Source organism: Eremomyces bilateralis (assembly GCF_010015585.1).
Source record: "Eremomyces bilateralis CBS 781.70 unplaced genomic scaffold P152scaffold_48, whole genome shotgun sequence".
Classification (NCBI taxonomy): Eukaryota; Fungi; Ascomycota; class Dothideomycetes; order Eremomycetales; family Eremomycetaceae; genus Eremomyces; species Eremomyces bilateralis.
Window position 1 is genome coordinate 1 of NW_022985114.1, and position 17,571 is coordinate 17,571.

The 17,571-nt window shown below is 49.8% G+C and overlaps 4 protein-coding genes across 4 annotated transcripts; 2 read left to right on the top strand and 2 right to left on the bottom strand.

The window, feature by feature from the left end:
* Positions 1-744: 744 nt before the first annotated feature.
* Positions 745-5,008, top strand: P152DRAFT_260771 (multidrug resistance protein). The gene is made up of 4 exons (XM_033674787.1): positions 745-1,815; positions 1,887-2,166; positions 2,220-3,108; positions 3,168-5,008. Exons 1-4 carry the CDS (start codon positions 839-841, stop codon positions 4,874-4,876), a joined length of 3,855 nt encoding a protein of 1,284 aa, XP_033529578.1. The 5' UTR covers positions 745-838; the 3' UTR covers positions 4,877-5,008.
* A 1,544-nt stretch (positions 5,009-6,552) lies between these two features.
* P152DRAFT_463006 (uncharacterized protein) lies at positions 6,553-9,052 on the top strand. Its single transcript, XM_033680451.1, has one exon. The coding sequence runs from the start codon at positions 6,678-6,680 to the stop codon at positions 8,817-8,819; it is 2,142 nt and encodes a 713-aa protein (XP_033529579.1). The 5' UTR covers positions 6,553-6,677; the 3' UTR covers positions 8,820-9,052.
* A 1,037-nt stretch (positions 9,053-10,089) lies between these two features.
* On the bottom strand, positions 10,090-12,467 carry P152DRAFT_463007 (FAD/NAD(P)-binding domain-containing protein). Its single transcript, XM_033680452.1, has 6 exons — positions 12,349-12,467; positions 12,062-12,290; positions 11,841-12,006; positions 10,936-11,785; positions 10,620-10,884; positions 10,090-10,570 (listed from the first exon to the last, which is right to left on the bottom strand). The coding sequence occupies exons 2-6, from the start codon at positions 12,284-12,286 to the stop codon at positions 10,187-10,189; spliced, it is 1,890 nt and encodes a 629-aa protein (XP_033529580.1). The 5' UTR covers positions 12,287-12,290; positions 12,349-12,467; the 3' UTR covers positions 10,090-10,186.
* Positions 12,468-14,364: 1,897 nt separating this feature from the next.
* P152DRAFT_425766 (uncharacterized protein) lies at positions 14,365-16,289 on the bottom strand. Its single transcript, XM_033677241.1, has 2 exons — positions 15,907-16,289; positions 14,365-15,852 (listed from the first exon to the last, which is right to left on the bottom strand). Exons 1-2 carry the CDS (start codon positions 15,968-15,970, stop codon positions 14,495-14,497), a joined length of 1,422 nt encoding a protein of 473 aa, XP_033529581.1. The 5' UTR covers positions 15,971-16,289; the 3' UTR covers positions 14,365-14,494.
* Between the last annotated feature and the right edge of the window lie 1,282 nt (positions 16,290-17,571).

A 17,571-nucleotide genomic window follows, 5' to 3' on the forward strand; every position in this document is an offset into this window, starting at 1 on the left:
CTTAATGGGGTATATTGTGCATCAGGAGTCGAGATGGATGGAAATATGTTGAGAGCCCTTAACATGGAATAGTGCAACTAGATTGCAATTGATCTCAGTCCATAGGGCGTAGGGACTCTTTAAAAGTAGATAGTCTGAAAGGTAATAATCAAAAGTATAGTATCTATATTTTTTTTAAACGCCAATTAGTTGTCGAAAAGCAGCAGAATGGCCTTCAATATGTTCGTTATCGTGATTTCGGTTGGGAAAGCTACACCAAATCCTGGGATTTTGGCTCAGACGCTGTTGGTAGTGGCGCCAAGTCTTCGGATCTTCCTTGTCACGTGCCTTTCAGCGGCTGAGGTATCTGAGACTAATTTTCATTTCAGACAGAACTTTTCTTTTCTTCTCGAACGTTGACACAGCCCGCCAAATCTCTTGGTGTTCAGTCCGGGACGCGCGGGTCGCGCTGGCTCGAACCTACCTGCCTAACGTACACATCACCTTCTTATGAACTTCGAATTAGCCAAGGCCCAGCCTATACGGGACCCAAGAAGAGATGGATTTCGTCGCGTCCCATAACTACTTCGTAGAATCCGCGCGTTCCAGCTTACAGATCTTTGGGTCAAACTTTGCAGGGCACTCTTTCGTTGCCTGTTTCCCGAAACCATTGTATTGTATTTTCTCTTCCCTGACTTGTCCGCTCAAGGGCATAAGGATCCTGATATTCTTTCCTTTAAGTCGCTTTGCATTCCTGCCGCTCCTTTGTTCCCACTTTCCTCAATCCATCGCCACAGGGTCGTCTAGGTGTTGACGTAGGTACACCAGGTTGTCAACACCACAACTCTCAGGCGCCATCATGGGCGCAGATATCGTCGAGAAGGAGAAGGCCGCGGAAGAGGCGCGCGGCGATGAGTATCCCATAGATGCCGCCGCAAAGGCTCCTACTCCAGATATTCCCGAGGAGATGACCCCATTTGCCGCTTACACGCGCGTTTTCACGTACGGCGGCGCGTTCGAGTATACTCTCCAGGCCATCGCCATCGTCGCCGCCCTTGGCTCAGGCGCCGGAATTGCCCTCCAAAACCTCATATTTGGTAGATTCGTCACTGTCATCACCGGCTTCGTCTCTGGGGTGTCAAGTCCTCCCGGTTTCCGGAGCGATGCCGCCGAACTCGCCCTCTACTTCGTATATTTGGGTATCGGCAGGCTGGTGCTCTCGTACATCTACAACAGCCTGTTCACCTATGTTGCCTACCGTCTCGTTCGCAATATGCGCTACGCCTACCTCAGGGCAGCCCTCAGCCAGGAAGTCGCCTACTACGATTTCGGAACCGGTGGCTCCATTGCGACGCAGGCCACATCCAATGGTCGCCAGATCCAGAACGGTATCGCAGAGAAGCTCGGCCTGACCTTCCAGGGATTGGCTGCCTTCGTCACTGCGTTCATCATCGCTGTCGTTGTCCAGTGGAAGCTTGCACTCATCTGCCTCTGCATCGCCCCTGCCATCATCATCGTTATGGGCGTCGTCGCCAGCATCGAGGCCGGTTTCGAAACCAAGATGATGGAGATACATGCCCAGGGTAATGCTTTTACAGAAGCGGTTCTCTCCGGCGTACGCACTGTTCACGCCTTCGACATGCGCGCGAGGCTCGTCAATCGATTTAACACCTATTTGACCGAGACCCATAGGATCGGTGACAAGATCTCGCCCCTATTTGGTATCCTGTTTTCCGCCGAGTACACCATAATTTACTTGGGATTCGGTCTGGCCTTCTGGCAGGGGGTCCGAATGATGGCCACTGGCGAGATCGAAGACCCAGGCACAATCTTCACGTAGGCTAAACCCTTGCACGATGGCGCTTTTGGCTCCTTGTATTCGGTCCTAAACTAACCCTATTTATCAGTGTTCTTCTTTCTGTTGTTATTGGTTCCATCCAACTGACCATTTTGGCTCCTTATGCTATCGACTTCGGCCGCGCCGCTTCTGCTGCTGTCATGCTGTTTAGACTGATTGACCGCAAGTCGTCAATTGACCCCTTCGACGAGGATGGCGAGCAGCCGACCGAGACTGAAGGTGTCATCGAGATCGAGAATGTCACCTTTGCCTATCCCACTCGCCCCAGCGTCACTGTTCTGGATAACTTCTCCCTGAAGGTCCCGTCGGGCAAAGTCACTGCCCTGGTCGTAAGTTCTACCTTGGCTTTCGTACCCTGGTCCGTCGCTAACGACTCCTTCAGGGTCAATCCGGCTCCGGCAAGTCCACCATTGTTGGCCTCATCGAGCGCTGGTACAACCCGGAGTCAGGCACCATCAAGTTAGATGGTCGCCCCATCGACATGCTGAATTTGAATTGGCTGCGTAAGAACGTCCGCCTGGTTCAGCAGGAGCCCGTACTTTTTCAGGGCTCGGTCTTCGACAATATCAAGCATGGCCTCATCGGAACCGAGTGGGAGAACGCGTCCCGCGAGAAGCAAATGGAACTGATTCAACACGCTGCCAAGATGGCCTTTGCCCACGATTTCATTTCCGAACTCCCAAACGGCTACGGCACCCAGATCGGTCAGCGTGGAGGTCTGCTCTCCGGCGGTCAAAAGCAGCGTGTTGCCATCGCCCGCAGCATCGTATCTCAACCGAAGGTTCTCTTGCTGGATGAGGCTACCAGTGCCCTAGACCCTCATGCCGAAGGTGTCGTCCAACAAGCCCTCGATAAGGCCGCGGAAGGTCGCACCACAATCGTCATTGCCCACAAGCTCGCTACTATCCGCAAGGCAGACAACATTGTTGTCATGCGCAATGGTCGCATCATCGAGCAGGGCAGCCACGAGTCTCTTATTGCCGACGGCGGTGCTTACGCTCGCTTGGTGGAGATCCAAAGCCTCGCTGTCGGCGAGGGCAAGTCCGAAACGGAGACTGAGGACACCCAGAACCCAGATCCTGCGGACCTGCACAAGCCCCTGACTCGGTACGCCTCGTCTGTCCAGGGCCGCATGGAAGCGAAAAAGGAGCGCGACAACTACGACCATCACAAGCAATTTGGTATGCTGCATGTTGTGTTCCGCCTGATGAAGATGACTCCTGAATTGTTCTGGTGGTACGTACTAGTGCTTCTTGGATGCATCGGTGCAAGTAAGTTTCAAAATTTCCCATACCCGATTCAAAATATCCGGTCGCTAACCAGCATGAAGGTGGTATTTTCCCTGGCCAAGCTATCCTCCTCGCCAACGTCATGGATGTCTTCACGCTCACCGGCGCCGCGATGGAGCGCGAGGGCAACTTCTACGCCAAAATGTTCATCGTCCTCGCGGCCGGCGCTCTTATCAGCTACTTCGCCCTTGGCTGGTCCACCAACTGCGTTGCCCAGGCACTGAGCCAACTGATGCGCAGGCAGAGCTTCGATATGATCCTCCGCCAGGATCTCCAGTTCTTTGACCGCGAGGAGAACAGCACCGGAGCCCTTAGTAGTCGCATCGATTCCAATGCACAGTCCATTCTTGAGCTGATGGGTTTCAATGTCGGTCTCATTACGATCTCCGTCCTGAACGTTCTCACGTGCAGCATTCTTGCTATCGCCCACTCCTGGAACCTGGGCCTGGTCGTGGTTTTTGGTGGTCTCCCCCCTCTTTTCGGCGCTGCCTTTTTGAAGATTAAGCTGGACTCCAAGCTCGATCGTGACACGTCGAAGCGTTACTCCGCCAGCGCCTCGATCGCGTCGGAAGCCGTCAACGCCATTCGTACCGTTTCATCTCTCGCCATTGAAAAGTCTGTTCTGGAACAGTACACCAACGAACTCGACCATGCTCTGTCCGACTCTACTCCCCCGTTGTTCGCAGCCATGATCTGCTTTGGCTTCACACAGGCTATTGAGTACTGGTTCATGGCCCTTGGCTTCTGGTACGGCTGCCGCCTTCTCTCCTTCGACAAGATTAGCATGTACAATTTCTTTGTTGCCTTCCTGGCTGTCTTCTTCTCTGGCCAGGCCACCGCCCAGCTCTTCCAGTTCTCAACCAGCATCACCAAGGGTGTCAACGGCGCCAACTACATCCTCTGGCTCAGCGGGCTAGAGTCCACCATCCGGCAAACCCCCGAGAACCTAGATAAGGGCCCTGGATCCGCCGGTCCCATTGCCCTGGACGATATCCGCTTTTCCTACCCTCTCCGACCCGACGCCCAGGTCCTTCGCGGCATCAACCTCACCGTCGAAAAGGGCCGGTTCGTCGCCTTCGTCGGCGCCTCCGGCTGTGGCAAGTCCACCATGATCGCCATGCTCGAGCGCTTCTACGACCCCACAACCGGCCGCATCGTCATCGACGGCTCGGACCTCACCACCCTCAACCCCCGCCTCTACCGGCGCATCGTATCCTTCGTCCAGCAGGAGCCGATCCTCTTCAAAGGCTCCATCCGCGAGAATATCGCCCTCGGCCTCGACGACCCGACCATGGACGAACTCTCGTCCACCGATGCCGCGCTACGGGTTAGCGACGAGAAAATTGAAGCCGCTCTGCGCGGCGCCAACGCGTGGGGTTTCGTCTCTTCTCTTCCCGACGGGCTGAATACCCAGGCCGGTTCGGGCGGTACCCAGCTGTCCGGCGGTCAGCGCCAGCGCATCGCCATCGCGCGCTCGCTCATCCGCGACCCCAAGGTCCTGCTACTCGACGAAGCCACCAGCGCCCTCGATACGGAGAGCGAGAAGATCGTCCAGGGCGCCCTGAACGAAGCCGCCAAGGACGCCGACCGTATCACTTTCGCCGTCGCCCACCGTCTTAGCACCATCAAGGATGCGGACGTCATCTGCGTCTTCTACGGAGGCAAGATCGCCGAGATGGGCACTCACGAAGAGCTCATAGCCAACAGCGGCATGTATCGCAGGATGTGCGAGGCGCAAGCCCTGGATTGAGCATCCTTTGGTTTCCTGTTTCTGCCTAGTACAACGGGATGTGGGTGCAGTATCACCCCAAAATGATTGGCGATAATGATTGGCCTGAAGTTGGCGACGACGTGACTCTTGCGGTCTTGCCATTATAGTCACGATACATAATATAGAACCACGGAAAACACCCATATCTAATGAGGTCTCTCAATACCTCGCAGAGGGCCTTTTCCCTACCGAAACTCCTATCGCCTGGTGGGTAGCTAATCGCACGCGATATCCCTCTCTATATTAGATCGCGATAGACCTTTTCGTGACTCCTTCATCGGCCGCTGATATGGAGCGGATCTGGTCAGCTTGCGGGAGAATCTTGGATACGGAGAGGACACGGATGGAGGCGCCCACCTTAAGGAATTTGATCTGCTTACAGCACTGGTTTAGGCAGGGTGTTAATGGTGATATAGAGCTGGAGACCATCATCTATAGACAAGATGTCTGGATAGACGTAATATAGGAGTCCAGACCATCTTCTTGATCACCACGTAATTAGTCTGTACGGGCGAATTCGTGGTATAGACCTATTTTGGTCGGCGAAACCATAGAATATAGCATGTGTCGCATTACGCGGGGTGATGATTAAGCAGGTTCGCAGCTTAAGCTCAGTTACTGTAGAGACACAATATATGTTATTATTGACGATTCCCCTTCTCTCCAAAAAAGAGATCTAGCTAGATAACCGTTGAAGATATGTAAATACGTCGGAAAGGACTGAGCAGTCCTAAATAGGCTTAGTTCTAGGGGTAATGGGCAGCGAAATGAATATAGGTGGCAATTGAAATCAACAGGGCCATCTTGCGACTAGGGAATGATGAATTACTGTACTGTAATTAGAAGGGCTGGTGAGATTTTCATTGAAAACGAAAATCAGCGCTATACCAGATAGGGCGATGCTAATCTACGAACGGAAGTTCGGTAGCACACAGTTTACGGAGTACAACTGTGGGTCATCAGAATTTATTCCGTAACTAAACTCTATTAGGACCTAGGGTAACAGAAAGGTGGGTTGTAGTGAAGTTGTAAAATGGTTTTTGAGGTTGCAAAACCTCTCCAGTAAGAAACTGGACTGCTTCGCTGTGCTTAGATGGTGCTGGAGCCCGAAAGCGACTCGTCGTGCTAAAGTACTAGTTAAGTACATCAACTAACTAACGTAATCCACCAGCGAGCTGCGAATACCACCGAGCTGCGAACTTCAAATCTCACCAAAATCGGGATATTTCATAACCCGATATCTCAACAACAGCATCATAATAAAATCTACAAGTTGATAGATAGACTTTACTAGTCATTTTAAGCCTTTACTCATATTTATAGAGCTCTAGCTATTGTAATGGTAGATATACCTAGATCCTAGGTGCTAAAAGGTGCAAGAATCTACTATGACCTAGGTATATCTACAACTACAATAGCTAGAGCTCTGTGAATTTGAGTAAAGGCTTAAAATGACTAGTAAAGTCTATCTATCAACTTGTAGATTTTATTATGATGCTGTTGTTGAGATATCGGGTTATGAAATATCCCGATTTTGGTGAGATTTGAAGTTCGCAGCTCGGTGATATTCGCAGCTCGGTGGTGGATTACGTTAAGTTAACTAACTTAGCCTACCTCTCCTCTATCGTCTTTCACTTGTTATGACGCTTTTCTATTCTTAATTATTAACTTGTTCACATTTTACCCAGGTCGAATTCAAATCTATCTTCTGTCTCTACCATATTGGGCCATTCTAGGTTCCATTATCGTCCCATTTATTCTTCTCTTATCAGCCACTCCAATGGACGAAGAAGCAGACCTTCCATCTTATGATGATGCGCGGCAACCGGATATTTGGCCTTTTGTTCTTCCATATCTTCACACCTCAGACTTGCTCTCTTTGGGACAGGCTTCGCGACAGCTGAGCGGTCGAGTGCAAGGCTTTTTATGGTTCGCACCCAGACGATTCTGGCCCCGTGACTCCGAAGATGCCTTTGTTGTATTTGGAGAATTCCTCCAAATATTGCGGTCAACGAACCATCACCCGGAGCGGAATCCGGGGTATTATACCCGTGTTCTCGATCTTTCGAACTTCAAAAGGGAAACATTTTCATTGCCTATGCCGAGGGACTGGTTATCCATCGTGCTCTCAAGCCTGCCCAACCTTCGCTGTTTGATTGTCGCTCATTCAGCCATATTTGACTCTGACTCGATCAATGGCCGAGTTCCCCATCATGGCAAGCTTCGACTTCTTGATGCATCCTATTGTCCTAACCTAACTTTCGATGCACTCTCGCGATTTTTGCAACGAGTTCCAGATTTGGCGTATCTTGACGTTTCTGGGAACCGGACTCCGGATGTTGATAAATCGTCCCTTTGGGCACAACTGCGGAGGCCATCACTTCGGATTCTTCAGCTTCGGCAAATGAGCATAACACTTCAGCTCGACCAGGCTCTGGATGGGAACGGATCTTTACGGTCCTATTATCACTGCCTGGACCTTCGAGACAGCGACGTAGGGGACGCGTTCGTAGGAAGTTTGATTGGTATCCCTGGTAATCCAACTCTGGAACCGCCACCTCCGTATACCTATCATCTACCGACTCCGCTTCATATTGGTAGCCATCTTGACTTTGGCGATGATACGGTGGATATCCCTCGCTTTATCGAGTCTAAAATTCGGGGTAGACTCGAAAATCCGATTTTCAAGCATGACCTGGTCAGCATGGTATCCATTTTTCGGAACATACGGTTGGAGAATACCTGGAGTTCAATAGCCGATTACCATGGTCTGACCCATATTGACGTTTCTGGCACTCGAGTCAGTCTAAAGCAATGCGCCGGTCTACTTGACGCGTTGCCTCTCCAGAGCTTTGGCTGTGGTCGACACTCATCAAGTAAAAGAGTACAAAATCAATATGGCAAACCGGATTTTGGCATCCGCGCTATCTTACAAGATATCAAAGATTCGAAGGGAATCGCATCCTCTCTGAAGCGTTGTTCGACTTTGCGAGACTTGCGGTGTCCCCATTATGTTGTCACCGGATTCTCGTCGGCATGGGATTCGGCGCCTGGCTTGGAGAGGGAAGACAGGTACACCGCTTCCGAGACCATCGAGAGGGATCGTCTCTTTTTGACTCCTCCCCATACTTCACATCCCCCGGCACCCTCCACCACCGGCTTCGGACAACCCTCTCATATGTCTTCCGGTTCTCCATCCACCGTCCCGCACGAAGGCATCCAATGGCAACAAAACTTAACCCCAGACAATCAGCACCGGACCTTTTCTTTTGATGCCGCTTTGGTCTCCCTTGAGCGGCTGGTATTGACCGACCTCCCTAGCCAAAGTACCCGTGGTCATGTAAGTTCTTGCTTGAAAGCATTCCTACAGACTGCGGGTGATTGGGTGCGGATCTCGAGACAGTACCAGGAAATCCAGGTCTCCGCCGAACCGTGTCATTATCAAACTTCTACTATCCATCATCCATCGGAGGCTATTCCGAACGCCCTTGCGAGTCGCCAACCGAGAAGTTCCCTAGGTGATCGCCAAAAGCCGCGCATTGTTGACGTATCGTTGCAGTCACTTAAACTCGAGATGAGCAGCGATAGGGAAGAACATCGCCGTATGGACAGGCGAGCTCGAAACCACGACGAATCAATGGAGAACGATGAGAGCATAAACTCGTTCGACCAACTAATCAAAGACGATTTTTCATTCTTCTCTAACGAGCGGGTTAGCTCGGGCTTTCAAGAGTCGCCACTTCACACCGTATGGAAGTCTAAGGTTTTAATCGAAGAGCATCCGGATTTTGATGTTGCCAAGTCTCTCGCCGAGTTTAGGAGGAGATCGAAAGCCAGACCGGGGCACCAGGACGTGCAGAACACCGAGGTGGATGGTATATGGTGCGGTTCTTTAACAATAGAGAAGTATTCAGTTTCATGAATTGGTGGGCACGAGGAATTGATCTTGGCAATGCATGGAGAGTCCGATGTTATCCATGGCGTGAGTAGGATTAAAAAACCATCCGGTTTCGGATAGAATTCGCTAAAAGGATTCCGAAACAAATCGTCGCGGAAATATCCTTATATTCGAATGAATGCAGGGAGTGGGGTAGACATACATCAGGGGCGCTCAACTTATTCAAACTTTTCAAGTCTCTAACTATAGGCTCGGTGTATCTATCGCTTGTTGCTGCATATGCAGAAGTCGACTTTATTCTCTCACATTGGCCCCGCCCGTAGTTCCTGTCTCCAAATGAAACGACTTCTAGGCCTAGACTGCATGCAAAAGGGATTCATTAGCCGCAAGGTCAGTATCCAACAAGAACGAGTATTGAGCCAGGAGTTCTACTCGGAGCTGCAATACAGAACGAGCTCACTAGGCGAGGGAGAGCGTACTGGGGTCTATGTTCATCCCACGACTTGTTCTCCTTTGCAGGACCCCAACGCAGTTGAGGCGCAGCTTCAGTAAATTCAGTGCAGTATCCGTACGACTGGCTCTCAAGGACTGAGCCCAGCTGCCTCATTGCCAGATATGTAGCAAATTACGAACTTCAGGTGTTCAAAGCGGTTGGGACTCCGCATACCTTGAGATCTGACGGAAGGGTGAGGACAAGCGGACCAGTTCTAGGGCCATGGTCAATCTCACCGGAATTCGTAGCACGCCAAGGGCTCCACAAATGGTACTTTCCCGTGTGCGCCCACAATGTGCTTGCTGTACTAATAGGTCCCACATTCGGTTACTTTCCCGCGCGTTTTTGAATTGCTCGCCCTCTGCTTCAGCCCCATACTAGTGGATACTGTTTTCCGGCATTATGGCTATAGGATATGCCGTCTGGACCGAGAACCATTTGCTAAGGCGGGTGACATATCCTAACTTTACGGAACTCTCATATTGAGTTGAATTGTGCAACTTTATATTTTTGGGATCAACGATGTGATGAATATCGGGTACATCGCCTCCTATGCAGCCAAGTTCACTGGAATAAGACCCAGAATATCCACTGGCAAGGCCCCAACCCCCATTTTGACTGAATTTAAAAGGCCATTGCGGACATCAGCATCTGGGGCCTCGCACTAGGAACAAAAGCTTTGACAGACTAACTCTAAGAAGTTGGGTGCCATATTGACCAGGCAAATTACCACAACATCTCTCTAGCTATTGGAGGTGTTTGGACGATCATCAAGGGAGTCATAAAGCTAGTAATGTATATTACGGATTTAGCATACCGGACGAATCTAATTGGATATGTGAGATCAACAACGGACAATTCAGAAGTACAACTCCGGACAAGCAATGAATTCAAACTCTCAGGTCTCAATCTTCTTCGTTTCCAGACCTTCCAGGTTATCAGCCGCTCGCCATTCTTGCAGAATCTTGATGAATGCTGGAGCACCGCCACCATAGGACCCATTTCGGGCAGCAAATTCGGACGGCTTCCCTTCGTTATTGTAATAACCAGGCGTGCACTCTTTAAGGAAATCTGCCCGCAAGTGGGTCGCATCGAGAATCTTCTGAACCCAGTCTTGCTCAGCCTTTTCTGATGGCTCAATTGCTCGAATATTGCGAGCTCGACAGGCGGCGATCACATACGCAATATGCCTTGCTTGCTCAGCAGTAACATGCATGAAGTTGGGAGTGAGCGCAGCTTGAACGATAGAAACCCAAAAGCAGTTCGGAAAGCCACGGCTTGCCTACAAGGGATCGTCAGTCAAATAAGTGGGAAGGACATCATTTACTTACCCAGCCGTGGAGGGTGCTGGCACCCTTCTTCCACTTCTCGGTGATAGATATATTGTCCCGACCGTAAATTTCCATGCCCGAACGATGGCTCCAATCTGTTGATAGCTCAAAACCGGTGGCGATGACAATGCAGTCGAGTTCGATTTCTTCGCCATTAGCAATGATTCCCTTCTCCGTGAATGCCTGGATTCCGTCACCATGCGTATCAACCAGGTGCACGTTTGGACGATTGAACGTCTGAAGGTACTCGTCGTGGAAGCAAGGCCTGTCATACAGTTAGCAATTTGAATGAGTTGGGGCAGACATCGTTGCTTTCCTCTTGCAAAATTGATTGTAATACGGCTTCAAACTCTCTGCCGTTACTGGATCCTTGACGATGGCGTCACATCTAGCGCGAACCTGATTCATCTTTTCAAAATCGGCCATTTGGCGATCAATGGCCATCTGAGCTGGATCGATCGGCTCCGAGGTCTTTCTCGGAACCAGCAATCTCGCGATGATATCGGTCCATCCGTCGCCGACGAGGTCCTCTTCTTGCATGATTCCATTGACCATCATGTCGAAATTCTCCATTCGGTGGCTTTGCCACCCTTTCTTGAGTGTCTTGGCCCATGCAGAATCAGTAGGTTTATTTCCTCGAACGTCGATTGACGAGGGAGTTCGCTGAAAGACATAGAGGTCTTTGGCGGCCTCGCCCAAGTGCGGGACGATCTGTACAGCAGTAGCACCAGTACCAATGATCCCTACCCGCTTATCCGAAAGCTTGCTCAGGCCCCCATCTGAGTCACCTCCAGTGTAGTTATAGTCCCATCTGGCAGAATGGAAGCTATGTCCTTTGAAAGACTCAATTCCGGGGGCTCCAGGGAACTTTGGACGGTGCAAGGGGCCTGCTGCGGGGATGACAAATCGAGATCGGATGGAGTCTCCGCGACTCGTTTTGGTTGTCCAGGTGGTATTTGTATCATCCCAATGCATGGTGCTGACCTCGGTCTGGAAAAGTGTTCGTGGATAGAGGCCGAATTTCTCTCCAATAATCCGGGAGTGTCGAAGAAGTTCCTTCGCACGAGCGTACTTTTCAGTGGGCATATAACCGACCTCCTCCAGAATGGGCATGTAAATGTACGATTCAACATCGCACTGAGCACCGGGATATCTATTCCAATACCCTGTTTAAAGGTCAGAATGGTCGTCGACTAATGGGAGGTGTGGGGGGAGGGATACAAGTTCCACCGAAGTCACCAGCCTTTTCGATCAACCGAATATTTTCCACACCAGCCTCGAGCAGACGAACAGCAATAAGTTGGGCGCCATAACCGCCTCCAATGACCACGACCTCGACTTCTTCGTCGATAGGGTCACGCTGAAATCCAGGTTTAACCCATGGGTCCTTCGGGGGAAGTTAGAAGTCAGTTAATTCAGTACCTAGAGAAAGCAAGACTTACCTCAAGGTAATGCAGAAGTTTACCATCAACCATCTGATATTGTTCCACTCCTTTGCCATGCTTCAGACGCCTTTCTCTTTCTTCATCGTACTTCTCCTTGAGCTTGACGGGATCGAATGGAAGAGCATTCTCTTGAAGTATCTCCGCAACCTTCTCCACCACGTTGACGTTCTTCTCCAGGGGATCGAGGGTGACCGGAACGCCTCGTTCAATATCTGTTGCCATAATTCTTGTAGCGGTTAGCAATACGTTTGAATCTGGGGGCTTTCATCGACCATCCAACGTACATCCTGGATATTTGTCCCACTCAACTGAAAAAGGGGCACTTGCACTGACTTGATTTAGCAATCTTGTAGTATTGATTTGCCACAATCTTGATCCTATACGTCAAAAAGGTGGACCGATACCGCTTTGATATAAACAAAATTGTTCCCTGTTATCGCATCACCCCTCATTTCTAGTCCCAAGGTTAGCAGCTTCTAGTTCCCAAGGCTCTGCTACCCCACACCCCGCATCTTCCAGGGGCTGGAACTTTGGTTACGGATACTGTTACCCGCCCACGCGGGGGAAGGAAATATTCGCATCGCCAAATTGAATTGCACCCGCACCCACACAAAAACCTGTAGGATTTAATGCATTCTACAAATAATTAATACACATCATTTTAATATAAAGACTGCTGAAAGGTAGCATATAACCGCCAACATAGTATAAATCGACGTATTTCATCATATCTAATCTCATAATACGTGACTATGGATGGTGATTTGGCGAGGGAGATCCCTCTGCTGTATTAGTGGTTGTGGTGGTGGTAGGGATGGGAATATTTCCTTTCGCCGCGTGCCGCCCGAGGCACCCAAATCTGTGGGGTAAAATCCGTCCGAGTATTACGCGAACACCACAGACCCTCATGCGAGTATGCGACGGTGTGCTGATATTAGGGACTATCGTTTACTCGTAGGTGTACTAGGTCTAGGGATGGAACTGCAATGATCTTCTAGCTTATCAGGTCGCTGGTTCCACGTGGGTTGAGAAGGGAAATATTTAGTACGCCCCGGAGCCCGCCACTGGGATAGGCTTCGATTGTGACGTGATGGAAGTTGGGGGCGCTGATGATAAATGCTTAAATTCCAGGTAACGGACCATAAGAGACATCAAAGTTATAAATATATCTACGATATTCGGTACATGTATACAATACAATATAGAACTAGAGGGCCATTAGGTACCGTAGACTTGGTGCAGCGAAAAAAATAGATACGAAGGTGAACATGAATGAGGACTGAAATTCGAGAGACCGGAGCTTCAACAGATCGAAAGCCAGGTCTGGGCCGCAACAATGGGGATGAACGACTGAATAATAGATAATACCCATCCATGCCAAGATTAGTTATGGTGCATCTCCGGTTGGAAAGGTTGATCAAAGAGCGTCGGATTTGTCTGGCAATAAATATGAAAAGGTGTGCTGGGTAGAGCATGCCTCTAACCCTTCTCTGCGAAATAGGGTGTCATTGGATAACGATGTCTTGTCTTCAGATATCGTCCCAGCTCGAGGACGTCTCGCCCATGAAGACCTTGAGAATTCACAAGCATTCGGCATCTCATGATCCATATCAATAGTTTCTTAGTCCAATCAAACTACTGGACGCAGAGGACACATACAAGCACATTCCCTCCTTCCAGGTGGCAGGGGGTTCGTTTAGGGTCCTAGCCCCGGACGGAGCCGCCGCGTCGGAGATTGTGGGGCCTGTACACCCTGTCATCTGTACGCTAATGCGACCGCAAGGCTTCTTTAAGAACTGGCAGACCGCAAGGGTTCAAAGGTTTCTCATTCGAGTTGTAGCTCGCCTCGGCTAGGGTGGTTGAATTTCAGTAATTTATATATATTTCTTCAAATGACTGATAGAATTTAAATTGGCTGGTGAGATTTGTCCACCACTTTTTGAGATTTGTCCACCATTTGAGATTTGTCCACCACGCTAGTCATATTATTACTAGCGTGGAAATATTTTACGTGTTATCTTTATAAGCGCTTTTGAGGGCTCTGAGGCCTTGACTAAGAAGAATCTAAAGCGTATTCCGATGTCTCGTCGTATTCATGCATTAAAGTACTTAGATTATACTAACGTCGCTGTCTCTTGCGCGGGCCGAGTCCTTTCCAAGCATTTGAAGCCGTCTCTGCAGCAGCACGCTTAGGACGCTCTCGACGTACATCTTGAGACTGAAGCTGTCGGAACTCCGCGGCTATTACTTAGTCACCGCACCTTGTAGATTACATAAGATTACATAAGCCTGGATATATATACCCGTCAAGGTAAACTATGTACTTCTGACCGAATACAAGCATCTCACTGCCTCTGAACAGGTATCCTATTGTTTCCGTGATTGATTGACACGCCAAAACGATCAACAGTAATCAACCCTAGAAAACCATCAACTCGCCAACGCCGTCACGATCCTCGCAAGCACTGGATTTTGTGCAATGAACAACGCTGCTAACCACTTCCCCTCCGCAGACCTATCCCCACCCACTTTCACCCAAACGGTAGCAAGAGCCCAGTGTGCAATTGGCGAAGGTTCATATCCCGCCAGAGATACCTGGTCCAAGTGATACGGAATACTGCGACATATATCTAAGACTGCTAGGCGCTGTGCGGTAATGTAGCGGTTTTCGGTGTCTTCGCGGGTAGGCTTTGAAGGTAGGTAGTCGTGTAATGTATGGTGTGACTTTAAGTAGAAACTGGGGTTTTTGAAGTCGAGAGTTAGGAGGAGTTGGAGGATGTAGATTAGTATGATGTTGTAGAACATGAACATGATTGCGATAGATTCGTCGCGGAAAGTAAAAATGGTGGTGAAAGGCATGAGGTCATCGGGGCGAGGTCCTTCTATTGGCGTCGCGGAGTAGGAATTCCTTTCGTCGCTATCCCATCGCTGTCTCCAGGCACAGAGCTGCATCGATAGATTCTGTACTTTCTGTTTCAGCGCAGTATGTTGGTCGGGAGGCTTGTCAATATGTAGTCGCCACTTCGCCAGTAATTTATCGCGTATAGCGAACAGGACTGTGCAGTCTGCCAGGATATCGTATAATTCTTGTTGCTCTCTTTCTTCGTCTGAGCATGATGACCTTAAGACTCTTTTCCAATCCGGCCGCGCGAGAATAGACGGCTCTCTTACCCACAGCGCAGAGAAGATAGCCAGATGTCGCACGTGCAGATAGAGCGCTGACAAGTGGGCCGGGATCGGCGAGCTAATGTCCTGCAGTTGAAGCAGCCTTTCTACTGCTCTCATGTGTTTGAAATTGATTCCCATCCCCGTAGGCACGAGGGCTTCTAGTATAGCCAGAGTAAGAACGGAAAGGATGAGTTCATTGTGTTTATAGCAGATCGGATCGGATAGTGAATGGTTTATCTGCTTCAATGCCACGCCGTACACGGCGTACCCGCCCTTGGTGATGGAGTTTCGTCGGTGTTCGGTGCCAAAAAAAATCATGGCGAAGCTCATGATAGCTTGGTGGGAGACTCGTTTGGTGGATACTGTCGCATTGGCTAGTGAAACACCAATGGACGCCATATTCCTGGTAGCCACCTCAATGGGGTCGCCACGAGTCGTGTACTTTAACATAAAACATATATATCTCTCGAACTCGTTGCCATTGAGTGGGGCTGATGGGGGTGTCTGGTGTAGACTGCGTCTAGACTTGACAATGGTTCCTTTGATAAAACAGACCTCCTTCGGCCCATCGCACTCGAAGCCACCTTTTTCACATCGTACGCAGATAGGACGACGTTCATCTTCGAGAGGGTCAATTTACTATTATCATTTGGCGATCTCCAGGTAGTGCTTACCGCATTTGACTCGTCTTTGGCGGCAAGTGGAGCAGCCTTTTGATCTCCCGGCCACGTTCACCATACTCTGCGTTGCCACCGGGTCGCTTGGCCGTTGAATATAAGAATTCCGTCTTAACACTGCTTTTCCTTGCGATAATGGTTCGGATCTTCAGATGTATACAGTAGTAGTCGGATGAATTAAAATCCGCCCAGGCAAATCACATGTATTTAGCCAAGACTTGCTTACTCTAATTCTGCGAGTGACTCAAGGATGAAATGCCAGAGTTATATGATGAATCTCTATCGCTGCTTTGTATGTCCTACGCCTCTTGCCCCTTAATGCGCGAACAACTTTGTCGCCTTAGCGTTCTCTTACTAATAAGCCCTTGGTTCGAATCATGGAACTAGTCTCGTGTAACATCATCTTTGGGTGGAGTTTGTTAGCCTCTTTATAGAAGACCCCGCACAGGATTTGGCGCTATGCCTCTTGCGGCTCAATGCGCGAGCAACACTGCAGCCTTTTGGGAAATATATTGTCGCAGGCCAAGGCATGAGCTCTAGGAGTCCAAGGCTACAAACTGCATTAATAATCTTGCCGTGACTCTCGTATATCTGTAGGGCCGGGGGACCAGGCATTCAGCTAGAACACACAACTTACACACAACTTACACAATACAAACAACTTCGCTGCTGGAACAACAGCACCTCACTCCCAACCATTTTAGCACATCACGTGCGACATATATGCCTAACCAATGCATTATCCGTGCCCCATGACCGCCCCAACAACCTCTACATACAAAACCACAGAATCACTACGGATGGAGACTCATCAAGCGTCTGTTTAAAGCTAAGACACACAGATCCCCACTCGAAGCTACAGCCGAGCTCTTCCAACACATCAATCTGAAATCGCTTGAGAAGACAGCAGGATTCGTCAAGCCGCCGTGGCAAGACCCGCCAAGAGTCATCATCGAAGAGGAAGCGGCCGCAATAACAAGGGCAGCCCAGCTCGGCCTCAGAACTATCTTTACGGACGGATCATGCAGAAACGGCCTTACCGGTATCGGAATTCACGCACCAAATATCCCAGGACTCGAGAAATCTAGTATAATAGGATTTGCACCGAGTACAGACGCCCTCCAAGCGGAGCTTATAGCTATTTCCGAAGCCATCTCAGAAGCAACCGCTAAGATCCCGGTAATAGGCTGGAACCTCGACCAATGCTATATCCTATCCGACTGCTAGAAGGCCCTAGGCATGATCAAAAGACCACAATGGAAAAAGAGTAAACCCCTCCAGGAGATCTTCCAGAAACTAGCAGAGGCCAAGAAAAGAGGGTTCACCTTCACCTTCCACTGGGTGCCAGCGCACAAGGGAGTGCAAGGTAACGAGAGAGCTCACGACCTCGCCCAATCTGCCACTGCAACCGGATCTAGACCGGAAGAGCACACCATAGTACTGAGACATGCGATCAAGCAAGGAAGGAGCCACCCAGAGGCAAAGAGAAAGGCCTTCCTATGTGACAGTCTTGGGCTTTGCCCAGTCTGTGTGCTGTGGCCTTGCGGCCTAAGGCAGAAGGGATGGGTAGACCGTTTGCCCACAGATGTAAATAGCAGATCGCAGTGAGAGAGATCTTCTCCTTCTCTCTTTAGCAATTCAACAGCGTTACCAGCTTACCAA